Source organism: Lepidochelys kempii, chromosome 1, assembly GCF_965140285.1.
Source record: "Lepidochelys kempii isolate rLepKem1 chromosome 1, rLepKem1.hap1, whole genome shotgun sequence".
Classification (NCBI taxonomy): Eukaryota; Metazoa; Chordata; order Testudines; family Cheloniidae; genus Lepidochelys; species Lepidochelys kempii.
In genome coordinates, this window is record NC_136380.1 from 322,010,121 (window position 1) to 322,037,783 (window position 27,663).

General features: G+C 39.8%; 1 protein-coding gene across 3 annotated transcripts in view; it reads right to left on the reverse strand.

Annotated features, from left to right (window-relative positions):
• The window catches only part of TBC1D22A (TBC1 domain family member 22A), a 443,842-nt gene that overhangs the window by 312,809 nt on the left and 103,370 nt on the right, over positions 1–27,663 (reverse strand). For all 3 annotated transcript variants that reach the window (XM_073328376.2, XM_073328375.2, XM_073328374.2), the window contains one exon: positions 13,945–14,059. In XM_073328376.2, the coding sequence (XP_073184477.1) occupies positions 13,945–14,059 (115 nt within the window). The remainder of the gene's footprint in view (positions 1–13,944; positions 14,060–27,663) is intronic.

The following is a 27,663-nucleotide window of genomic DNA, read 5'->3' on the forward strand; positions in this document are numbered from 1 at the left end:
TATGCTCAAATAAATTGGTTAGTCTCTAAGGTATCACAAGTCCTCCTTTTCTTATCATTAAAGAACATTGTAAAGGAGAGATCTGCCATTAAGGTTCCAATCTCCCGGACACTATGGGTCAATGTGACGGTGACTAAAAAGTCTGTCTTCACAGATACATCAAGTAGGGAGCAGATAGCCATTGGTTCAAATGGAGGTCTCGTGAGGCAGTTGAGAACCAAGTTAAGACCCCACCTTGCCTTTGGACATTTAATTAGGGGGCAAAAGATTACCCAGACCCTTAAATCTGGGTGATACCAGGTGAGCAAAAATGGAGAATCCCTCAACTGGGGGATGAAAGGTTGAAATGGTGGCCAAGTGTACCTTGACCAAAACTGATGAATAACCCAGATGTCGTCTTCAGATCCAGCAGGTAATCTAGTTTAAGAGAAAGGGAAGCCCAATCAGCCCTGAAGTAACAGCAATCACACCAATGCACAAATCTCTTCCATTTCTTCTGGTATTTAGTAGTGCAGGTTGACGCTTTCCTACTGTTTAATGCTGCACATCCATAAAGCAGGAAGCCTTTACTCCTGAGAATCCTCCAGGAGCCATCCCCTGAGGTGTAGAACTGGGACTCTTGCGGGCGACTTCCTCATTGCCTTAGCTCTTCAAACGTCTCCTGTCATGGATGAGTAGGAGGATGTGAAACCCTGGTCTCCATGAGGGATGGTACCAATGGTCTCTGAAATTGCTGTCAATAGGCACCCCACATGTCCTAATATGGCCATTGCAGGGGCCCTAAGGAAGCAGGGGTGCAATGCATGGCTGGTGGGTCACCAAGGATAATGAGACAAGGTCCTCCCTGCTAGAAGGTGGATTCTCAAAGGGGTATGTAGAACCCTGCACTGAAATCGATTAGACAGATTGAGAATCCTCTTCCTCCACCTCTTGCCATGTGGGGGCAGCCACTGAGGAAGGAGGAGAGTCCTGTGCCATGGAATGTTCGCTTGGAGACTGAGGTCTTAGTACCCACCAACAATGGGGACTCTGGTTTATCTGACACTGAGAGGTCCATCAAGTATCAAAATTCCTCAGGTACCAGGAAGTATTCAAGTACCAACGCCACAGTTGAGGTTGCAGTAGCTGAAGTGGACGATGTGGATGATGATGGGAGTACTGTAGGCACTGTAGGTATCAATACTTGCTTGGTACTGAGGGTACTGCTTGCACAGGTATCCCCAGCTGAACTCCTTCCATCAGTACTGATGGCTGGATTAAGCACATGACAGCACCAACAGCTGAACGGCATGCTTCAGTGCCAATGGCAGGGTTGAACTTGATGGTACCCTTTGCTTAGCCTACTTATTGGTGGAGGGTACAGGTGCCCAATTGGAGCTGAGCTTCTTGTCCTTTGATCTCCAGGCCTTCATGGGCCTGCCAATATCAAGGGAAGAGTCCTTGGCCTCAACGGTACCCTTGGAGACAGAGAACCTTGATGGGGACCTGGTCTTTTTTTGGAACTGGCTCAGAGTAAGAGTCCACAGTCCTCTTTCCAAGAGTCTTCCCAGTGGGCCCCAAAGACTTCCCTTTCTTAGGAGAAGCATGTCCTGAACTTGACGCGGCACTGAATCTGTCCAGGGACAGATATATGGGGAGATAAGGAAGAGAATCTCCTAACCTGGCTCAGAGGATGGTTGCAGGGAGCGTGTCATGACCAGTCTCAGCTTTATCTCCCTGTTCTTCTTAGCCCTGGACTTAAGAGCCAAAACAGAAGGAACAATTCTGAGAGACATGGGACTCCCCCAGGCAATGGACACACTTGGACTGCCCTGTCACTTACCAGTATAGCCTTCCAGCAAAAGACCCAGTGTTTGAAGTCTGGAGAGCCAAGCATGCCCCACTAGGAGAAGATAGTCTCCCAGAAGGAAAAAATCCACAATCCTCTCACCTAAAACTATACTGTACAGTAACTCCTCGCTTAACATTGTTGGTACGTTCCTGAAAAATGCTACTTTAAGCGAAACCAAGTTAAGTGAATCCAATTTCCCCATAAGAATTCATATAAATAGGTGGCGTTAGATTCCAGGGAAATTTTTTTTGCCAGAAAAAACATTTTATTTTATATATACACACAGTATAACTTTTAAACAAACAATTTAATACTGTACACAGATATGATGATTGTGAAGCTTGGTTGAGGTGGTGAAGTCAGAGGGTGGAAGAGTGGGATATTTCCCAGGGAATGCCTTACTGCTAAATGATGAACTAGCACTTGCCTGAGCCTTCAAGGGTTAATACATTGTTTTTAACGTAGCCTCACACTCTACAAAACAGCACGAATGGAGGGAGGGAAGACAGCATGGAAGAGAGAAAGAGACACAAACCATGTGTGAAAGAGAGAGACATGCATTGCCCCTTTAAGTATGCTGACCCCACTCTAAATACACAGCCTTTTTAAGTAGATCAGCAAGTTGAGACAGCAGCTGCTTCCAGCAAGCTCCCTTTGTCCTAAGCCCTGTCATGTTCACCACACCACTCCACCCCTGCTCTGTGGAAATGGGGTAAAGGAGCAGGGGGGAAGGAAGGGACCCTGACATTTGCACCCCTCTTCTTCCCCTCCCCCAGCAAGCAGGAGGGTCCAGGGAGCAGCTCCAAGGCAGAGGGCAGTAGCAGCACAAGGCAGTGCGGGGAGGGACAGCTGAACTGCCCAACAAACTGATAGACTACTGGGTGGCTGCTGCACAGGGAACTTAGGGGAGTGGGGAGTTGATGGGGGGCTGCCAGTCCACCCTGGTTCCAAGCCCTGACCAGCTAACTCCAACGTGCTGCTCTTCCTGCAAGCAGTGGACAAAGCAGGAGGCTGCCAAACAATGTTACAAGGGAGCACTGCGCAACTTTAAACGAGCATGTTCCCTAACTGATAAGCAACGAAACAACGTTAACTGGGATGACTTTAAGTGAGGAGTTACTGTACTTAATACTAAATTTACAACTATAAACTAGCTAACTGCATACATGAAAAGTGAAGGCCGAGTACGCTGAAGGTGGACATGCTAGGTTTGTGTCTCAGGCTAAAGTGGTAGAGAAGAAACTGCAGTTCACCCATGCATCCGTATATAGACTCAAAGTCTGCCTTGATGAGGCATAGGGTGAATGCACAGGTTTAATGGACACTGCTAGCTAGATATCTCCAAACAAGGGATCAAGAGGCACTCCATCTCAAGTGGAGCACTCATAGGGACACTACTCAAAGAAGGTGGTCTTAAAATGTGATGCATTAAGCAACCTTAACTTTAGGCAGTGCTATCAACTCTGCCAATAACATCCGACAAGTGCATTAATTAAATCCACAGTTCACAATTTACAACACATTAACACATAATTTGCCACAATAGTTAATCTGTGCAGTTCAGAGGGTGCCACTGTCAATCTTGGACTGATCAACTATTAGATCTACAGCCACTGAGATTTTAGGAAATTGCCACCTATGGTTAAGTGTCTCCTCCCCATCAAAAACCTTTTCAAATACTATTAAGTGCATGGATGAATTATCCAGGTTCCTTTTCCCTATCACCTTTATAAAAATCAGGATCAGTCAAACAATTTAGTAATTAAACTGCAGACTGATCCCAAATGCAATGGGAGTGGTCACCTACCAGTGTCTCTCTCTTAATTTCACTACTGGCTAGCCTTTACTGTTGGGATTCAGGAACTGTTTTTCCACTGTGGTGTTGTGACAGACTGACAATATCCTGGACAAACATGGAATTAAAATAAACGTTACGGAATTACCTTTCATATTAAAAATGCAACTGTGTATGTAACTATTGTGGAATTGGATACAACTTCGAGGAGACTAATGCAATCTCTGGAAAGTTTTAGGAATTTCAAAGGACTTTGAGGGACAACATGTGTGAAGTGAATTTCCTGGAAAATACCTGGGAGAAGGGAAAACCAAATCCTCCCAGAAGCTACGACCTGGGGAGAGACCCCACTGTCTACTGGAAACTCCAGTTCAAAGACCCCCAAACTGTATAAAGGATGGACTAGACTTTTCATGAGCGTGCTAGTTCTGAGCTGAGGCTCTTATGAACATGTGACCATTGAAGAGTTCTGAAGGACTGCTCCTGCCAGAGCCCACGTTAGAGTTGAGGTGATCCCTGGTGAGCTTAATAGAATGTATGTAGGTTCTTTTATTGCTCTTAATATGTTTCCTTGGCAATGCTTTTATCCAAAGAATAAATAAGCTTGCATAGAAAGAGTTGTGTGGTAGCTTATCTGTGGGCAATTACACGGTCTCTGACAAGAAAGAGAGCAAGTCTGCTTAGGCAGACTGTCTTTTGCTGCAAGTAACACAACGAAGGCAGGGAACTGTTCAGCCTGGGAATGCCCCGTCACTAGGGAGAGAGAAGCTGATCTCCACCCAAGAAAGGCAAGAGCTGGAAACCTGAGAGCAGGTGCCCTCACTGGACAACTAAAGGGAAAAACAGGAGCAGTTGTCCTGAACTGACACCCTCTTGTGTCTCTTAATTGCACTGGTGCTAGGCCTGTAGTGTGGGGTTTCAGGAACTGTTGTTCCAGTTCTGTGTCAAGTCATCCTATATACAATACTCTTTCAAATACTTAATAACTGCATTAATTGAATTTACTGTCAATTTCTGCCACCTATCACCATTTGAAGTCATTGTCTCAATCCGTATACTAAAATCACATATGGGTCTAAAGTCCCTCCTGCAAAGGGTGCAGTCAAATAGCTGGGCCTCTTGTTCAATTAATTGTTTTAGGTGAAGGTATCTGGCTGATGGGGGAGGGGAAGAGGGCTAGATTTCTCTGAAAAATTATTATGATGCTACCAAATTATGTTCTTTCCCCAATATAGCAGATAAAAGCAGTCTCTCTCGAGAATAAATGAAGCCATTCTTGACTACAATTTTTTTTCCTACAGGGGAAATATTTCTGATGACATTCTATGCCTGCTCTTCATGGTCAGACACAGGGATAATTTATTTTCCACTCCAAAAAATATATTTATAACAAATCATTATCCTATGAAACTGAAATCCCTGACACAACCTTAATTATGGTCTTGCTACCACTCTACCCTAATACCCTTTTTGTTGTCTAGCTTTTCTGTTCTATCCCTAATTGAAATTCTCAATTATAATACCACTTACAACAATAGAGAAGGTATTTAAAATAAATATATATATTTCCTTTTTATACTAGTGTTTGTTAAAAAAATTGCCCCCACCCAAAATAGACCCACAATGGTCTATGAGATCACATTTAAGTAGTGTAATTTTGCTTAGACAAATGGACTATCCCAGAACTCTATTTAGTTTAGAGCTTTTCACCAAGACACCCGATATAGACAGACTAACAAGAGACCTTTTAAAACAAAAAATAAAACAAAAAACCCTCAGCCAAAGTAAGTGCTACTTCCTTCTCGTTTATTGGGCAAAAGTCTGCAAAAACAAGTTTTTACACCATGCCAAACTTGGATTCTTTTCACTCGATTTTTTTCCTCACAATTGTGTTAACTGCCTAATTCTTTGTATTAAAAAATTTCACAGGATGTACAAAATTTAAATACAAAAATACATCTTGACTGTGAACAGTATATTCACCAAAAAAAAAGCAAAACCCTATTACGATTTAGCAGACTACTGAACACTTGGAAAACAAAAAGCAATCAAGCTCAAATTAAATGCAAACAACAGTTACAAACAGCTTCATAAAACTCTAATGTATCAACATAACTGATAGCTTTTCTTTCCTTCACTGTCATCCAAACTTTAATTTACACTCTGATAATTGGAATATGTGAAAGAATGACTATCACTGAAATTCATCTAATAATAAATTGTACACATTATTGCTCTTGTAGTTCCTTATAGGCTATGGGAATTTACTTTCCTTGCCAGTGTCCACTAATTACAACTCCAGTAGCACTTCAGTCATCATGTGGTGCATTCGAAAACATTATCTGGAAATCCCATTAACGTGATTGAAAATTTCAAATGTTCTTATGTTTTAAATATAAAGAGATATGACAATAGATTTATGCTGATTGCATCTACTCTAATTTCTATTGCCCTGATTACGTAACATATTCCTTTTTCTTCCCTTCAGTATTAACCATCAAGAATCCACTTTTTTTTGTTTAAAGACCAAGTCAAATACTGCTTAAACTTAACAAGACAGATCCTAACAGAGATTCTTTCAGATCCTCATGAGAAGTTATGAAAAATTGTTTCTATTATACAAGACATTTAATCAAAAGCCAAATTATTCTAGTGGTTTAAGTTGTGTAGTCAGCACCCTAATCTCACATTACTCTTTTTCTTTTCACTTTTGCTTTTCCAGCACATGCTGAATTGCTACTAGAGAAACCCAATTTAACATTGCCAGCTTATTACTTCATTTTGCCATAGCCTAAGCCCTTTTATAAAAAAATCTCAGAAAGAAAGTCTTTGTTAAGGTCTAGAGTTGCCAACTTTCTAAAGAACACAAAACTGAACACCCTGGCCACATACCCTGCTCTGCCCCTGCCCCACCCCTTTTCCAAGGTCTCACCCCAGGCTCATTCCCCTCCGTCCATCGCTTGCTTTCCTCCCCCACCCTCACACACTTTCCCTGGGCTGTGGCAGGGTGCAGGGGTGTGGGAGGGGATGAGGGCTCCGGCTGGGCGTGCAGGCTCTCGGGTGGGGCCAGAAATGAGTGGTTCAGGTATGGGAGGGGGCTTTGGGATAGGGCAGGACTTTGGAGTGTGTGAGAGGGCTCCAGGCTGTGGCTGAGGGGCTTGGAGCGTGGGAGGGGGCTCAGGGATGGGGCAGGTGGGTTGGGGTGCAGGCACTTTTCACAGAAGCAGACTTACTAACTAGCAAGTCAAAACAAAAAACAGCAAACAAAAAAGCAAAAACAAACAACAAAAGACAAGAACATCAAAGCACCTTACTTGTGTTTGTATTCTGTTTAGGTCCAGTAAAGGAGAGAGACACATATACATTATATTTATTATCGAGTCTGAAAAAAAACCTACATAAATAAATTACTATGATTTGGACACTTATATGTGCATATTTATTTGGTTTTCCTAAAGTTAAGTATTTTAGGAAAAATTGTCAGAGCAGCCACCAGCAAGAGTTGGTGGCCGCACCCTTGAGGCCACCAAAAAAATTGCTGAGAGAACCCCTGCTCTACATACTGTTTTTAAACACCTATCACTATCTCCCATTCCAGTATAAGCCACAAAACCACACTGCAAAGTCAAAACAACAGAATTGGAACAAAATCAAATCTCCTGTCAATCTACTCTATATTTACAAAGACAACTATATGGCCTGTCCCCAATATGGATCTGAAACCTAATCTTCCACAGATTCTGATTTATACTTTGGTCAAATTTTGTCCGAAGACCTCAGAGTATTCTCCTTCTCCAATGCAAACTAAATGAGGATATAACACTATTGCACACAGAGGATAAATTACAGGTAAACATGTGAGAAGTTACAATTATAGTAAAAGCGATCTTACAGTTCATGGACGGTGTAATAGGGCAGCAGGCAAAATTAAGATTTTATGAACTTTAACTGTATTCCATCTGCATGAAGAAAAATCAGAAACTCTAAGATCACTGAAGCTACAAGCATGTATTTCTCAAACTGTGCAATATGATATATTACTTTAACTTTTCCAAGAGGTCTGGATAAGTCTCCCAAAATGCCAAAATTAAATCACCACATCTGCTCTCAAAATAGTCAAATGCCCCTGTCCTACCTGAGGATAGCAAAATAAAATAAATCAAATGTTTCTGTTGTAAATTATTTGAAAAATACAAAGTGGCAAATAAAAATTAGTAACCCTTTTTAAAATTAACAGCCCTCATATTTCCCTCATATAGTCTCTAAGGTGCCACAAGTACTCCTTTTCTTTTTGCGAATACAGACTAACACGGCTGTTACTCTGAAACCCATATTTCCCAAATGCTTTGTTTGATGAGTATTAAACTTCACACCAAAACGTTTACCCTGGCTCAAGAACAAATTTAGGGTTTCAGGCAGAATTAGAGAGTTTAGTTTTGGCTAACTGAGACAACGCATGCAGAAAGGGCAAGCAAAAATCAGGCTTTGACACAAGCCTACAGGTATGTCTGCACTACAGCAGCTCAGCTACAGTGCCACCGCTGTGTTACTGTAGCATAGATAGGTCAGAGGAATAATTCTTCTGACAATCTAGCTGCCTCTACGCTGGGGGCTAGATTGACCGAACTACATCACACAAGGCATGACATTTTCACAGTCCTGATTGACATAGCTAGGTCGATCTAAGTTTTAGTTGCAGGTCAGCTGAAAGAACAACTAAAGGGACTGATCCTGTAGACACTACAGTGTGTTGTTTTAAACACCAGGAGCACTAAAGTTAGTGGTATAAGGGCTTATCTACACTAGAAAATTGTAGTGTTTTAACTATACCGGTATAGTTAAAGCAGTACAACCATCTCGAGTGTGGATGCAGTCAGTGGCGTAGCCAGGTGGAAAAAACAGGGGGAGAGGAGATAAAAGAAGGCGCCACCCCCTGGTCCTCACCAGGTCTTCAGCAGCACTTTGGCGTCGGGTCCTTCACTCGCTCCGGTCTTCGGCACTGAAGGACCGTCACCACAATGCCGCCGAAGACCGGAGCGAGTGAAGGACCCGACGCCAAAGTGCTGCTGAAGACCCGGAATACCGCCGGCTGAGTACCAGGGGGTGGCGCCTTTTTTAATCTCCGCACCCGCTGACCCACCGCCGAAGACCCGGAGCGCCGCCAGGTGAGTAAAAATTTAAAAGGCGCCAAAGAATTAAAAAGGCACCACTTCTGCTCAGTGGGGGAGCGGCCACTGCCCCGCTCCCCCGTAGCTAGACTACTGGATGCAGTTATAAAGGCACTTTATACTTGTACAGCTATTCCTGTATGGGAAGGGGGATAACATTACCAGCATAAATGTCACCTTTGTAACAGTATAATTGTGTACACAATAAGCAAGGGCTTTTACCAGTATAACTGTATTGGTAAAAAAAGTCATGTGTAACCAAAGTAGTTAGACTAGTAAAAAAAATTAAGTGTAAACCCAGACAAAGATTTTACAGGATTGGTAACTAACAAAACTAACACCAATTTGGAGAATGTAAAATCTAAAGTGTACTAATTCCAACAAGCCTTGGTGAAAGATACCAAGGTTCAAGTTTCCAAAAACAATTGAAGATTTAGAAAATTCCAGCACTTTTAAAAACAGGGGGATTCAAAATTTTAGAGAAGGGGTTTTAGGTAAGATTTTTCTCCAGTAATCATTCCTCTCTCTTCCCCAGCCCTGAAAGTTTCCTTGCCCTCTCTATCCTTTCTCCAAGGACCCTTTTTTTTTTTTTGTAAACCAGCCATGTGTTTTTTCTGTTTACTGTTTTTCTGTTTTCTGTTTACGATCCCCTCTCTCTCAAATGCCTCCAAAGAGGTTGAAATGCCAATCATGATTCTGAAAGACCCAGCCTACCCTTTGCTCCATATACCGGCAGCCTGGCAGCAGTAAGGACCAGTTCAACCATAGACTGAGCAAGTGCAGAATGGTGGTGGAATGTGCCTTTGGACGTTTAAATTTTTTTTTTTTTTTTTTTGGTCCAAAGCCAGAGGTTCTAAAATGTCTCAAAAATAATTTCTTAACCAGTTTGTTAACACAGGCAAAACAAAGCATTTCCCCTTAATCTTGTTCTCGGAAATGGGAAAACCATTTTTGCAGAAGAATTCAGTCCAAGGCAGACACCTGGCATACAGAATAGTTAAAGTGTGGCAAAATTATAAGCAACTGAAAATAGGACTTATAAGAGGAAGAGTCAGGCAATCTTAACTGGAGGTATTGCTATCATAATAAAGGAAAGATAATAAAGCTGTTTGGAAAACAAACAAAAATTCCACAAACATTTGTCAAGCACAACAATATTTTTTCCGGTTTTTTCTTTCCTAGAAAATGGGGAAAATGTACCTACAATTTTCTTTGATGACATATTCCTTGATTTTTACGGTTTTTAAAAACCAAAATGTTTCCAAGAATTGCTAAACTAGAAATACTGGCCTAGTTAATTAAATGAAATTAACTTCTTGGTTCAACATTTCTAAGTGTACCTCTTGCTGGCAAACAAGGTCTATAAAGGTGAACATCCTCTCACCGAGGATAACCATCTCCTGGGTACTTTTGACTTGATTGGAATCCCTCCTGCTCCTCGTGGTGTCCCACAGATCAAAGTTACCTTTGAGATAGATGTGAATACACCACCATACCAAACTGTCCCCTCCACTGCATTTTCTCCCCCATAAAGTCCACCCCCACCACCAACCACCATATGTTGAATGAATAAAGAGGCTTTTCTCCTCAATCCGGTAAGTTTTATTATGCACACAAAAACACACAGACCACAAAGAAAAGTAAGATAACATGGGGCAAAAGGGCTGATAACACTGGGGGGGGCGGGGGTGGGGGGGAGACAAGAAGAGCTTGCTTACAGATGCTCTGCAATAACAATCAAAGGTGTGGGAATTGGCACCTTCTGGTCCTTGTACCCTCCCCTGGTGTTGAGTGCAAAGGATTTCCCCCCACCTCACAGAATGTTTGAGGGAGGAGACTGTAGAACTGGGTGATGATGGCAGCAGGTTCAGCATAGTCTGCAGAGAAAATAGTATCCAGCTGCCTTTCTTGAACCTCATCCAGACGCCGCAACATGTCTGACTGCTCCTATATAATCCGCAGCATCTCTTCCTGCGTGGCACGCTCTTGTTCCCTGCATGCTCTCCTGTCCTTCCTATCCATGTTCCAGGTTCTCAGACCTACCTTGCTGATATATGCAAAGTGGACATCCAATATGGAAATACGTGGCGAATTAGTGAGATATAACTGTATTACACAGCCACCATTGTGTTGTTGTTGGCACATTCATTAAGTAAGTTCCTCCATTCAGTCACTTAAAATGCCTTAAAGTTAGGCATCTTAACCCATATTTATTAGGGTATGTCTACACTACAAGCGCTACCATGACAGAGATGCACCAGTGCAAGAGTTCTTCCATCAGTCTAGCTGTATCTACAGTGGGAGCTAGGTTGACATACATTTTAGGTGTACACCATTTTATAGGAAGCTAAACGTATAATTTAGGTGCCTAGAAAAGGAATTTAATGTGCTAGGAAACCCTGTGAAAAAGCAGAAACAGACTTCTATTTTCTAAAATATGAATAACCATCTTAACTCTTCATGATAGAGAATCATTGTGTTTGAACAATTCACAAAGTACAGACTATTTACTAATAAATGACTCACTTCTATAACATGTTTTTGATCAAATTAAGCTACACAGATGTGAATGAACAATACCATCACAATGGTGCATTTTCTATAAAATGTAATTAGTGTACAAAAGATGACACTAAACAACATTCTCACTTACTTATGAACTGGCAGTGATTATTTACACCTTCATTACATGAGGCCAAGTTGCTTCCAGTGGAAGAACACACAAAGAATTTAAACAAAGCGACTCAGAAGAATAACGAAAGAGCTTACCCTGGAATGTAATCCAGTAATCATAAATCACTCATGTTTAAAAGTTTTTTTTAATTATTCTTTCACATGTACTATTTAGTTTGCTATTTAAAGTAAATAAAATTGTACCATTTTAAAATCTGCACAAGATTTTTAAAAATCTGCAATGGGGTAAAAGATGGTGCTATACGTCTATTGATTAATCACTACACAAGTTTTGATACTCTATCCAAATTCCAGAAATACTTTAACTCAAGTGTGTTATTTAGTTCTTGCAAATTTAATAGACTTAATATACTTTTGCAATACTACGTTTTAATCTTATAAGAAATTAGTGATCAAGGAAAAAAGCATTCAGTGCTGCCAATTCTCACATCTTTATCAAGAGTGTAACGATTTTTCGTGCATTTCTTAAAGCACGACCTCTAGAAACCTACGATTAGGTAAGAATGTCAGCTTTCATTAAAAAAAAAAATCTAGGCCTTGATTGTGGAGAAAAAACTTGAAAATATAACTAGAAAGCACCGTGAAGGCTCAAAAACCAGAAGGCAAATACAACAAATCTGTTGCTTATTTTTTGTTGTTGATTTTAAAATGTAATGATTTTAAACCAATCTCAATTTTAGGAAGAATGAATATTTTTAAACATTCTGGGTTAGAAATACTCAAATATATACTGGAAAAATATAGTTCACATGAATATCATATCCCTATTTAATAGGTAACAAATAGAAATGAGACTTTTAAAACGTAATTCACTGATACACACACCTTTTCACTGGCAAATCAACTTTTACTACTATTAGTTTTTTGTTGCTGTGTTGTTGTCCAGTTTAAAAAAAAACTACAATTACTGAAACAGTCTGAAGAACTGAACTTGAACTGAAACATGTTCTCCGATCTCATCATACAGACATTCAGGCAAATGCATTAACAATCACTAGGGTCTCACAACAAAAGTTGGTAGTAAAGACAAACTTATTTACCATATTAATTAAATGGTCTATTTAACATGGAATATCAATTCTCTAATCACATCTCATTTGAACTTCTTATTTCAATTAAGAACTCTAAAGTCTACCAACAGAGATCCTACTGTTCTAGGATCATTAACAACATTTTCATTATCTGTCAATCTAGGGAGTAAAAGGCAGAAACTGCAAGCACTCTCAGGAGTAGGCCTCTACCCCCACTTAACAGATGATTAGGGAGTAAGCAGCAGTTGTTCTCATTAGTTGCTTAGCAATGAAAATCTTCCTATTTAACAAGAAATGAAACAAAGCAAGAGAGGTGTTTCCATGCAATAAATGGATAGTCTTTCATCCACTCAAGGGTAATCTGTCCCCCATTAAATCTAATTAATCTAGGTTAGGACATTGATGGGGTAACTCGAGGAGGAGGAGGAAAGAAAAGATATATACACAATGTAGAACATATTATGTATACACACACATATGCATACATATATAACACCTCAGAGCACAGAATGCTCTGCATAGTTATATATGCAACTGTGATTGTTTTCATTATATGTATATTTGAAAAGAAATTAAGGGAAATGTAAAACAGTTTTAACTTCAAATATATTATTTTCCACTCTTATTGTTGCTTACCCTTAATAATGACTTATATTTATTCTAAGAGTCTACACAGTACACACAAACTAGAAAATAGATTAGGAATTTAAAATGAAAAAAAACTGCAATCTGAAATATGTTAGTGATTTACACAAGCATAACCCAATAGTTTATAATTAGTAGTGAACTTTTACAATAGCTTTCCCTTCAGTAGTTTAGGTATAATGCATAATGGAAATTAAAATAAAATGATGGCAAAAATTATTCCTGGATATTTACAGCTTTTACACAAAATCAGTCCTTATAAAAACATTCTTCAGTCTTTATGATCATAATAAGGATTAAATTATAGTTAAAGGACAACAGTATAATATAGGGTATGCCCTAATTCTAAGAAGTCCAGCAGGTCTCACCCTTGCCATCTGATCCATGAGGGACTCCTCCTGCATCTCCAATGGGGACAAAGGACTCTATATGGACAAAGTTTCAGAACACTACAAAAGTCAATGGGTAGCTACACAGATCAGATTGCTAGATCAGGACCTTAGTTTGTAACATAGGTCTGGATACCTTAAAGTTACCATTTTAAACAAGTAAATAGTTTTAGTTGTAAATAATACCCCGCCCCTTCCCCGCCCATATATATTTAAGGGCATCACCTGTTATATAGTTACATTTGCCAAAAATATCATCCTCTTATACACCAGATGACCGTTCATATGCTCAAATGTAATTTATTTATCCAGCTAAACTGTTATACTAAAAATGCAGCTATTCTTCTGAAATCATCAAAAATTTGTAATTAAGTATTGTACCAAATCTTACCTATATATTCACAAACGAAGACGACAAAAAAAGGAGTAACAAGGTCATTTATTCCCTGAACATATCCACTGGCTGGATGACGTATTGCCCAGATAAACAAAATGCGTTCAAAAATCTGAAAGAGAGTTAAAGAAACTGTGAAGCAAGGAATTTATCAAATTTATCACATTTTAAACACGATACTTGAAAAGCATGAAGGACAAATTTAATATCATAGACAATAACTAGTACTAAAAGTATGCATACGGAAGCATAAATGAACACTGGTATTCATAGTTAACTGTCAACGTTAATTAAGTCTCTCAGTTATTTAGAGAAAGGAATTTCAGGATATTCGCACATGTTAAAACCAACCTTGTATATAATTCAGTTATATTAGTAACTGGAAAAAAAAAAGAAAGGAAAAAACACAACTTTTATGACTGGAGCTTTTAAAATAAAAGTAAGATTTTCCCCCCCCTTTTGGAATTTTACATCACCTTTCCACATCACCCCAATCCCTCTCAAAGATAAATATATTACTAAGAACCATACTTTGTACTTTTCAAAACAACAAAAGGTCTATTCAGACTTCTGTGATAGGTCACTGCAGATTTTTGCAATAATTCATCCCGAAGAAACCTATAGTTAAGCTTGTCTAGCACTGCCTGGCACCCTTCCAGAATACGTATGGTAGCTAAACTTAAATCTCTGAAAACTAGGAAATGTAAAGTCAAGGCAATGTCTCCCACATCACCCCCCACCTTAACTCTGCCCTCTTTGAGCAATGCCCTAACAACTGCTTGTGAGAGACCACAGGACTGTACCCTTTCTGAGCACGTTGAAGACAGAAGAGAGCATGAAGAAGAACAGTGTGAGGAAAACTTAAACCTTTTCTTGACTAGGATATAATTTGAGTTTAGGTAGAGTTTTGCAAAAACAGGCAAGATAAGCCCGACCTACACTCAACCACTTCACCTACTTCAGACAAACCCCCTAAGACTTGCCAGATGTTCATTGTTGTCCTAAGGATTTCGTTTGCTTAAGTACCAGCTGACACTGTACATCCTTGTAACGTATGCCAAGAAAATACCAGAGCTGCAATGAGCACAGAGGGTGTAGAGAAACATGTGCATGCCAACGTGGACGAGAAGTTCTAATGGGCAACAAAAATAAACAACAGCACATTAGAATGGGTTAACACACACTTATATCCCCTCTATCTTTATGGCACACCAAGTAAAATGTCTGCCTCTAGGGATGAAAGAGGAAGCAGTTTTAGCAGCCCTGAAACTCTATAAGATTTTAAAAACATTCCTAAATTTTAAAATCAAGATGGCCATTGTGATCATAAGACTCTGATCTCCTGCATAAATCAAGCCATAAAATAGTGAGGGTAGGGGGATTCTTCTAGTTGCATCTGCACCTCTGCCCAGATGGCAATGTGAGCTCTGGCAACTTGCTACAACTAATGCCAGAATCAATACTGCCACATCTAGCATTGTGAGGATTACTGAGAGCACATAAAGAGGAATGATGGCTGAAAATTTTATTGGACAACACAGCACAAAAATGCAGAGAGTGTCAGATTTTGTTAGGTAAGGTTTGGCTTTGTCCCATTGCTTATTGCTAGTTCCAGGGGGCAGAGTTAAGGTTACGTGGAGGTGTGATGGAGGAAGGCATCAGTTTAGCTCTGTTTCATAGTTTTCAGAGGTTTACATTTAGCCCCTTACTCATTCTGGAAGGGCACAAGCAGCTCTAAGCATTAACTCTGGGAGTTGTTAACTTTTCCATTCAGCTCAATGAGTGTTCTCATCCCTCCATACCCAATCTCAGAGCTTGCATGCCTGTGCTATGCACTGAGTATATCCATTTTAATCTCCCCACCCGAACATGCCTGTTCCCAGTGCCCAGCCCACGCCTAGTGCTTCCCAGCAGGAACTGACTGAGCTTCTCCCAGTAGATAACCAATTCACCTGGCTTGGACCCCTACACTTGTACCTGCCTCTTTGATGTCATTTTCTACTTGGCAGTTAGACCCTCCCATATCAGCCCAGCCATCCAAGTCACCATACTGGGATCATATCCTGGCCACATTACTGCCCTCAAACTTTCCTAGGATAGGACTTGGGAAGATTACGTAGAGGGTATACCTGTGGTGTTGTGAGCTTTCCCAAAATTGCACACACCATTCAAAACAATTCCCTTGTAGCCCACACACCTAGCAATTGGTGGGTTGATGGGACTAATGTGCACATCACACAAATCTCTAGAGGAAAAGATTCCAACTTATGGTCCTTGGCCACCATGTGAATACATTATTCAGTAGGTCACTCGCAAAAGGAGTTCCTTAGGAAACAATAGCTCTCAGAGTTACACACTGTCTGTAATCAGGGGTCCTAAAGCCTTTATAATGTAATAATCTTTGAAATATTTTGAAACTGGTCCTTGAATATTGAATAGCCGAGCTCAGGGATGGTTCAGTAATATAAATTTTATGAAGGTCAGAGCCTTAGTATTTTCCTTGCCTGTATTAAAAAATGTGAGAAAATGTTTCAGATTTTTATTAGCAGCTCATTGTATGGGGTTGCATCTCAAGAACCATTTGACCAAGTGACCCCAAACATTCCCCACAAACTCTACCTGAGGCCACATTTACACTATGGGTACAGCACAGCTGCACCACTGCAACTATGACAGGTTTCAGAGTAACAGCCATGTTAGTCTGTATTCGCAAAAAGAAAAGGAGTACTTATGCATCCGATGAAGTGAGCTGTAGCTCACGAAAGCTTATACTCACATAAATTGGTTAGTCTCTAAGGTGCCACAAGTACTCCTTCTCTTCTCACTGCAACTATGCTGCTATATTGTCCATAACATAGACAATCCTGACCTCAACAGAAGGGTTGTTTTTTTTCCTGTCCTTGCAATTAATCCACCTCCCGCAGCAGCTAGGTCAACAGAAGAATTCTTCTGTAGATCTCACTATGTCTACACTGGGGATTAGGTCAGTTTAGCTACAGCCCTCCAGGGTGAGAATTTTTCACACCATTGAGTGACAAGGTTAGGTTGATCTAAATTTTAAGTGTACACCAGGCCTAAGCCTCTGTTACAACATGATAAGTTTCAAGATGATTGCCCCTATGGATGTGGGTTTTAGATCATTTTGAAAGTAAAAATCAGATCGTCATCGGGGGGCTATATCTCAATAACCTCCCACTTACCCCATCTCTGACCCTGATGAGGAACTGCAACTGCCAAAACAACCTAGGGATATGGATTTTAAAGTGCTTAAAAATATTGGCTCAAACAAAGTTCCGCCCTTGAAGCAAAACTTCCAAAACAGAGACCTCTGCAGCCTCAGTCTAACCTGAAGTAGAATGCAGGTGTAGAGTAGTAATTTGCACAGCAGACACAAATCTGCCAAGGGCAAGACTTGGATTCACAGGTCCTTGGATGGTACTTGGTTTCAATATCTACAAAACATTGCTCTGAGGCATCCACTGACTGACATCAGGAAAGCCTCTATATACTCTTGCTGGCCACAGAGCAGCAGTCTCACAGTATATGCACAAGTCACTTGCTCTAGTGCAGACCCTAGATGTTTAACAATTTATAGATGCAATTCAATCCCTTAAGAACAATATAAACAGCGTTTGCTGGGTGCCGGACGCTAGCCAAAATCAAACTTGTTCAGGCAATATCAGTTTGTATGTCTTTGGGAGGAGGAATAAATGTAGACCCAAAAAGGTACAAAAATGGAGGAAACAGCTCAGATAAAATGCTCAAATGACTCCAAATTTGCACTACCAACACTGCCTCAGCAATGCACAGCAATTTAATACAGTGTGAGCATACATGTGAATTTTAGAGCACTTAGAAAGCTCAAAACCTTAACAGCTGACATTTCAAATTAACTATTGTGTGACAAGGGCAGCCCCATAATTAAGCATATTAAGTGGAAGACAGAACTACATCCTACATCTGGCTGGATACTTATGGATAATATGAGAACCAAACCAAGTCATCTGAGTTTTGAAAACAATTTTTTTTCCATTTTCATTAAACTTGATTTACTGATTTCATCCAGAAGCAGAAGTACCCAAAATGCTACTAGAAAGGCTATTTGATGTAAGTTTCTACTATAGTACTAATTGTGACCCTAAGAACCCCTAAATGCCAACTGGCAAAAGGTTCACTGTTCTTTAACAACTTCTACCATACCTAGCACATTGCTGTCATAATATTTATCTGTAAAGAATATTATGTGACATCTTCATAATTATTGTGTTCTGTATGTACAGATGATATTTAAGAAGTTGTGTATATGTACTAAACATATGTTTTAAAACCTGAATCCCAGACAGAGCTAACAAACAGGTTTCTTCCAGACAAGAGATAAAATATGTACCTCTGTCAAATGTAAATTAATCATCATAAGACATCATAGAAGCCAATTTCCACATGACAACATGAGGATGTGAAATCAACATGAAGCCACCAGGCACTAGAGAAAACACTTTAGGGATTTTTACTGACTCTGGGGATGAAAACAATGACTTTGGGGGAATACAAGAGAAAGGCAAAAGGACATCTTTATCCATCACTGAGGGAGCAAAAAGGACAGGGCCTTTTACATCCAACAACAGTCGGTCCCAGCCATGTGGGCTGGTGATGCTAGCACAGCAATTCTCAAACTGTGGGTCAGGATCCCAATGTGCGTCATGAAGCCCGAGCTCCACCCCCACCTGGGGCAGCAGGGCTCGGGCTCCAGCCCTCCCCCTGGGCTCAGAGCTGTAGCTCATGAAAGCTCATGCTCAAATAAATTGGTTAGTCTCTAAGGTGCCACAAGTACTCCTTTTCTTTTTGAAAATAATTTTGCTGTCAGAAGGCGGTCACGGTGCAATGAAGTTTGAGAATCCCTGTACCAGCAGATTGCTTTAGGTGAGAAGCTACTTTAGACAAGGATTTTAGCCTCTTAAAGCTGAATTTAGATTCTAAGAAGCCTGTTGTACTTTTCGTTTTACATGTAACCATTTCTCTTTCCATTATCCTTAATCGGGATCTCTTAAATCTTTACCTTTAACAACACTCATGATTGTTTCACTATAAATATATCTCCATAGTGTAGTGTTATAAAGGACCCAAACCTGAGTTGCACCAATCAAGCTGTACGTACACTGTTTTCTTGGGAACGGCAGACCTGGTAATTACTGTGACTGTCCAGTGACAAAGGCTGAATATTACAGGAGGATGCTTTCAGATGCGCTTGGGGATTGGCATGCACTTATTGTTAACCTGCAATACAAAGTAAGGGCTGGCAAAGCTCTGAGGAGATTGTTTGGGTGGCTAAAGACTGGCAGTATCAGGGAACAGACATGCAGTAAAGCACCAGCAAATCTCTCCTTCATTGAGACAAGAGGGTGAACAAGGTGACTCAGAGTCCTGGGCACCCCAAGACAAAGCATCGCACTAGTCACCACGGAATCCGTTCTCACAGTACTGATTAACCACATGGGAAATTTCCAGCTTGATTCCTAAACTAACAACAATCAAACTTTGGGATGGTGATCTGAAATTAAACATGGAACTTTGTGAGATCTGCCCATTACCTGCCTATTTTTCCCTTGATATAAGTTAATGCATTAGTATTAAAGAGAACTATATGTATGTATCTAAAGGAGAATATTCAATCGTCTTAAACATTACAGCAAGGAAATTCAAAGTTAATCACATTAAAGGAATTCAGGCCTTGAATAATTTTCAATAGGTTTTCATCATATATAGTTTCTTTTTATATTAACTAGAATTTAAAAGAAAGAGCAAAAAAGTAAAATAAAATAAATAAATAAAAAAATCTTGCCCCATAAAGTCCGAAGTTCCTCTGAACTACATTTTTTCATATAATCTGCACATACATGATAGACTCAAGTGTCTGAAGGAGCTTTTACAATCAAAAGCTGTCAAAACATAATTAAATATTTAACAGACAATAAATCACAGAAAGAATAGCCACCATGGCTAAGAAAATTCACTTAAACCACGCCTATAACAGTTATTAAACCCTCAAATATAATGCTAATTATGAATACGTTGACCGACAATTGTCCTACAGTTAGGAGCGAGAGTATAGTCTTGCTCCCTTTCTTATGGCCTTGGTTGATTCTCTACTCCTCTATGCCTGGATTTTCTATTTTAGTTCCCACTTTAGTCAGCAGAACCGTCACATGACAATTTCCAGTAAAAGTAAATACATAAAACTCATGAGAAAGGAGCAAATATTCCTTGTTTACTTCCACTCAGTGCCAAGGAGGTAACTTTTCCTTAATCCATAGCCTTTGACTGTGGAAATACAAATACGGACAAATAAAATCCACCATTAACAGATCCCATGGGAAGTCAGCTTGGGGGCAGAAACTCAGCCAGCAGGAACAGATACAAAAGCAACTGCAACATTCACTTTTGGAGACAGACAATGTGATTGTAACCCACACACCTTCTGGGTGTGGTGTTCTGTCCCATCTAGTACCACTGAGACCACTTAAAGAAAAGGAGTACTTGTGGCACTTTAGAGACTAACCAATTTATTTGAGCATAAGCTTTCGTGAGCTACAGCTCACTTCATCGGATGCATAAAGTGGAATATACAGTGAGGATGTTTTTATACACACAGACCATGAAAAAATGGGTGTTTATCACTACAAAAGGTTTTCTCTCCCCCCACCCCACTCTCCTGCTGGTAATAGCTTATCTAAAGTGATCACTCTCCTTACAATGTGTATGATAATCAAGGTGGGCCATTTCCAGCACAAATCCAGGGTTTAACAAGAACATCTGAGGAACAGTGGGGGGGGGGGAAGAGGAGGGGAGGAATAAACAAGGGGAAATAGGTTACTTTTTATAATGACTCAACCACTCCCAGTCTCTATTTAAGCCTAAATTAATTTTATCAAATTTGCAAATTAATTCCAATTCAGCAGTCTCTCGTTGGAGTCTGTTTCTGAAGTTTTTCTGTTGTAATATCACAACTTTCATGTCTGTAATCGCGTGACCAGAGAGATTGAAGTGTTCTCCGACTGGTTTATGAATGTTATAATTCTTGGCATCTGATTTGTGTCCATTTATTCTTTTATGTAGAGACTATCCAGTTTGACCAATGTACATGGCAAAGGGGCATTGGTGGCACATGATGGCATATATCACATTGGTGGATGTGCAGGTGAACGAGCCTCTGATAGTGTGGCTGATGTTATTACACCCTGTGATGGCGTCCCCTGAATAGACATATAGGCACAGTTGGCAACGGGCTTTGTTGCAAGGATAGGTTCCTGGGTTAGTGGTTCTGTTGTGTGGTGTGTGGCTGCTGGTGAGTATTTGCTTCAGGTTGGGGGGCTGTCTGTAGGCAAGGACTGGCCTGTCTCCCAAGATTTGTGAGTGTGATGGGTTGTCCTTCAGGATAGGTTGTAGATCCTTGATAATGTGTTGGAGGGGTTTTAGTTGGGGGTTGAAGATGACGGCTAGTGGCATTCTGTTATTTTCTTTGTTAGGCCTGTCCTGTAGTAGGTGACTTCTGGGTACTCTTCTGGCTCTGTCAATCTGTTTCTTCACTTCTGCAGGTGTGTATCATAGTTGTGAGAATGCTTGATAGAGATCTTGTAGGTGTTTGTCTCTGTTTGAGGGGTTGGAGCAAATGCAGTTGTATCGCAGAGCTTGGCTGTAGACAATGGATTGTGTGGTGTGGTCAGGGTGAAAGCTCGAGGCATGTAGGTAGGAATAGCGGTCAGTAGGTTTCCGGTATAGGGTGGTGTTTATGTGACCATTGCTTATTAGCACTGTAGTGTCCAGGAAGTGGATCTCTTGTGTGGACTGGTCCAGGCTGAGGTTGATGGTGGGACGGAAATTGTTGAAATCATGGTGGAATTCCTCAAGAGCTTCTTTTCCATGGGTCCAGATGATGAAATTGTCATCAATATAGCGCAAGTAGAGTAGGGGCGTCAGGGGACAAGAGCTGAGGAAGCGTTGTTCTAAGTCAGCCATAAAAATGTTGGCATACTGTGGGGCCATGTGAGTACCCATAGCAGTGCCGCTGATTTGAAGGTATACATTGTCCCCAAATGTGAAATAGTTATGGGTGAGGACAAAGTCACAAAGTTCAGCCACCAGGTTAGCAGTGACATTATCGGGATAGTGTTCTTGACGGCTTGTAGTCCATCTTTGTGTGGAATGTTGGTGTAGAGGGCTTCTACATCCATAGTGGCCAGGATGGTGTTTTCAGGAAGATCACCGACGGACTGTAGTTTCCTCAGGAAGTCAGTGGTGTCTCGAAGGTAGCTGGGAGTGCTGGTAGCGTAGGGCCTGAGGAGGGAGACTACATAGCCAGACAATCCTGCTGTCAGGGTGCCAATGCCTGAGATGATAGGGCGCCCAGGATTTCCAGATTTATGGATCGTGGGTAGTAGATAGAATATCCCAGGTCAGGGTTCCAGGGGTGTGTCTGTGCGGATTTGTTCTTGTGCTTTTTCAGGGAGGTTTTTGAGCAAATGCTGTAGTTTCTTTTGGTAACATTCCACACAAAGATGGACTTTCACCCACTTTTAAGTTATATGTTTAATAGCCAAATCATTCTCTCTCCTTTTCATGTTATCCCAAGCTTCAAGTAGCTGATGTTTACACATGCTTGCAGGCATATAACGTGAGATACTGTACGTTTGTTAGTTTGCTCTTCAACTATCATTACCACAGGGGAAATATCAAGGGAGAGGGGAGTTCCCCAGAAGTCCTTCTACCTGGTCAAAGAATTACTATTTTCTGGCAAAAAAAACATGTTACTGAAAAATTTCCAGCCAGTTCTACTAAACCCTCTTTTACATGGCTTAAAGAATTTCACACACCATCAACAAACAGTGAAAATGCCTATCCATCAAGTGCTGCCAAATACGCAAAGTTAAACACAAAATCAGAAAAAAAAAATGCCTAGTCTCTTCCTGCTATAGTAACCTCATGGGCTACTTGTAACAATAGTTGGTACAAAATCTGCAAATAGAAATGTGAATTTCAGGTGTATGGTGTCCCTCCATTTTTGTTGCAAATAGTAAGTTTAGTGTAAAAAAGAAGAATCTATAAAAGCAAAAGAAAAACACAAATGGCTGAAAGAGTTTAAGTAATTAGAAAATGTAAACAAAGATTTTCTAAATAAAAGAATAGACTGAAACAAGGTAAGCTACATAAGGTAATATCCTTTTGAGCCACATGCCCGGAAAGGGTTAAACAACCTGCAGGATAAATGACTCACATTCAACCCTTAAAGACATATGGGGAAATAATGTTTGTGTTCTTGTATATACATATATATGGGTAGTGATCAACAATGTAATCAACAGTCCCTGTCTATGCTGAATTCTGTTAATTCAGAGATCAAAAGAACATCCTAGCATTTAAATGAATTGCAAACATGGGATATCACTGTATTAATCTCTCTTTGAAATGTAAAGCAAATCATCTGTGAATGGTGGAGAACCAGGCAATTGTCTTATGTTAATTCGTATAGCTAAGTACCGGTAATGGACCTACTTCAAAGTTGCCCTAATTACCTATTGTTCCCCAGGTACTCCAACTTGTCAAAGAAGGCTTGAAATTTTATACAAGATCCTTTGGCCCCAATCCTTATCATCTCAGATGTGCTTGAGGCTTCATACGTGGGAAGCTTAAGCCATAAGGATTGAGATCCCTGTCCTAAACTGGAACACCCCAGAATAAAATTGACTACAACCTATGGACTAAATTCTAAAAGAACTCTTTGCAACTACAAAGCTTGCCATCTCTGCTATGAATCGGAACCTCAAGAATTGAACTCATGTCTGTATGTATATTGATCTTTTAACCTATAGTTTTCTTTTTTCATAAATTTTAGTTTAGTTATTAAGAATTGGCTTTAAGCATGTATTTGGATCTGGGAGGCAATGTGTCTGATCCGTTGGGACTGGTAGAACTTTTTTGTATGATGAAATAAGATGTTCCTGAATCTTCATCACGTCTGACTTGGGTAACTAGGTGGAGGCTTGAGTCTGGGTTACTTCAAGGGAAGTGTGTTTTGGACTTCTGAGTAACCAGTAAGATATAACAGAAGCTGTTTACTGCTGGCTTGGTATATCTAAGTACTGAAATTTCCACCAGCTTTGGGGTAGTCTGCCCCATTCTTTGCAGTACACCATAACTCAGTGACCTCGGCTGGCTCCCCCGGGCATCCAGTCACACCTTTATTGGACCAACTTTTGTTGGTCAAAGGTGCAAGCTTTTGAGATTCACAGCCCTTCTTCAGCTCTGGGGAAGGTAACTGGAGTATCTGAGCGAAACAAAAGTTGGGACAGATTATGACAACTATGAGTGCAGAGTCAGAATTGTTTTTGGTTTTCCCCCTGTATTGAATCAAGTTCTCCTAGGGTATCTGGGTGGTCCTTTCCATAATGCAATTTAGTTCTCTGTTGGAGTGACGTTGTTTAGTGAAGGTGGTTTAAAGTGTGACACAAGTAGATTACATCTTGGAAGAGCCACTCAAATACCCAGGAAGGGAGTGGGAGAACCCACTAACTGCATACCGCTAGTTGTCACCTACCAACCCACACTGGAACCCATATGGGGTATCATCTAACAATTACAGTCCATACTGAATCTGAAATAAATCTTTCCTGAACCTCCTCATCTGGGCTTAAAACACCACCACCCCCCACCCCACCCCATCACCAGAGACCAGGACACACTAACTCTGATTGGCACTGAACCTTGCTAGAACAATAGAAAAATTGCAGACATATCTTCGCAGCTAATATGATCAATATCACCAGGACACACTTCAAGATTCATGGGTCCTATACATGCCTATAACAACATATGGTGTACTTCATTCACTGCATCAAATGTTCCAGCAACAACTATGTGGATGAAGCCAGTCAATCACTATTCTCTCAGATGAACTCTAACAGAAAAATGATAAGACAAATTACCATGTGGGCAAATACTTTTCACAAAGCAATCACTCCATATTTGATCTCCAAGTCCCAATCATCAAAGGAAACCTGTTCAACACCTTCAAAAGGCAAGCCTTGGGACTTAAATTCATAACTCTGCTAGACACTAAAAACCATGGACTTAGAAACACTGCTATTATGTCTCATTACAACAGTTTTTAACACACCCCACCTCCTATTAACCCTTAATTACCCACTTCATTTTAAGTCGTCTCCTACAGTATGTGTGAACACTTATGGTTAATAAATCCCAATTTATATTTAGCTCAGACACTCTGATTACCTTCTACAGACCTGAAAAAGAGCATGATGAAGCTTGAAAGCTTTTAACTTCCACCACCAGAAGTTGGTCCAATAAAAGATATTACCTCATCTACCTGGTCTCTGTCATAACCTGGGATCTATGACTACACTGAAGAAAAAAACAGATCTCAGTTACAGTACATTAACTCATATTTAAATGAGCGTGCCATCTGTTTAAGCAACAACGTTATCTGCCAAAGGACCATCAATAGAAAAAGCCCAAAATAATTCTGCCTGCGTTTAATGAACACGCAAAAGAATCTGAAATTGCTTTTAACAATGAATCCTTACTGGTTAGCAGTGCCTATTAAAGTTCTGTTGACTTAAATGATTTTCATGCTTTAGTTGGCAAAAGTGAATTAATTAAAAGTTGTATTCATTTTAACCTACAAGACATCTCTCCTCTTTACGGTAATTTCTACTAAACAATTATTAAAATGTTTTACTCTGGCCGTACCCACTAGTGCTGAAGTTGAGTCTGTCATCATTTTCATTACACCAGCCTAATTTCAAAGATTATAACTCAGCTCTAAAATTTCCCTCTAGATTGTGACTGCTAATAATAAGCAATAGCCTAGGAACAACCTTTTTTTACATTCATTTTTTTTTAATAAATTCACATGAAAAACTCCTTGTCCACACAAAGATAATAAGAATGCAACAAAAATTACAGACTGCCTTTTTATAACTCAAACCCCTCCACTTTTAAAAATGAAATGTTACAGCCTGTTCTTTCATGCACACAGTGCAAATTAAATAATTAATCTGTTGGAAAAACTAGACAGTAAAATGTCATATCTAGACAATATCCATTTAACACTCATGTCTCCAGCTGTGTTATTCTAAAACAGAAACCTGTGGTAACAAAACAGTTATGTTGTTACAATTTATTATGTAAATTTGTATTTAGACACTTTTTGCCCTTTGGAAAAAAACAGAAATCTAGAACAGTAAGTCAGTAATATGCCAGGCATCACAGATCCACCAAATACTGTAGTACAGAGTCATCTTTTACTTTAGACGCAACAAAATACACTGAAGATGAAACTATTCCTAGCTCTTAGAGACTTCCCCTTCCCTCTGACTTTATGGCTAGAAGGGTAATCCACTGGAGAATGGAGCCCATCCATGGAGTATAAGTATGTCTCATTTCTTTACTATTTGAAGTGTTACTTTCAAAGTCTTTTTGGAATATTTTACTTCCTTTGCAGTACCAAATACTGCCAAAAAAGAAAAAAGTTACCTGAGCTCCTATCCAATTTAGCTTGGCTAAAAGTAGGGCCATACGATGTATTTTGCCAAAGTAGATAAAAATATCTTAATTTGATCTCAAATTCACATTTTAAAATTGTGGTTTTAAAACAGAGGCTGAATTAATAATCAAAAAAGAAATACACACACACTGTGTAGCAGGCATCTCAGATGGAATATTGTATATAATTTACCTTCCTCTATGAAAGTTAAATCTTTAGACTCATCAAGTTAAGGTGTCCCTATAATGTTTTTCCCTAAAAATACACATGCATATATATAAAAGGGTAAACTATACCATTTGGGCTTTTGTAGCTCTTGGTTAAAAAACTGAATCTGTGTGTGTGAACTGCAACAATTAATAGTTAAATTCACCTTCATTCCTTTCAGAGGAATATTGAGTGTAATATTTTAATGATGCAGTAAAATAGTAATATTGTATATTGTAGTTTGATTGTCTGCATTACACAAAATAATTCCAAAATCTTTAGCTTTGAGTCAAAACAAATCTTTGTAACAATTTACTTTTGACATTAATAGATTTTTATTATTTTTAACCTTCCCTTGACCCAAACACTTATGCTTGGTCCATCACAAACCTTTCTTTTTGAATAAAAATGCTTGAGAGAATAGTTTTCCGCTCTGTATTGTCATTTTTTAATGAAACAAAATCCTCAACTAATATCGATACTTGTTCATTGTTGGATACAGTACTGAAACTGCTCTCATACATTTAATTAGTGACTATTTTTTCCTGCTACTTTTTTCCCTATTCCCTTCCTCATTCTCCTCAACTTTAATGCTGTCTTCAACACTCTACCACAAAGATAAAACTGAACTGTGCAGGAGGCAGAGCCTTCTTCGGGGCCAGTTGAAGATTGTGGAACACATTCCCACAAGAAATAAGGATCACCACAAACTTCAATACCTTGCACTCCAAGTGCAAGGCACACTTCTTTGACCTCTCTAAGACTTCTCTAATACACACAGAGCAGTGTGTACATTAAAAAACAGTACCAAAAAGCAAAACACTATGTAGCACACAATCCATGCATGACAGCCATCAGTTACATCATTTAATGCACTATTGGAAGGTACTCAGATATTACGATGATAGAACCTATACCTAATTACATCCAAGGGCTTGTCTACAGAAACATTT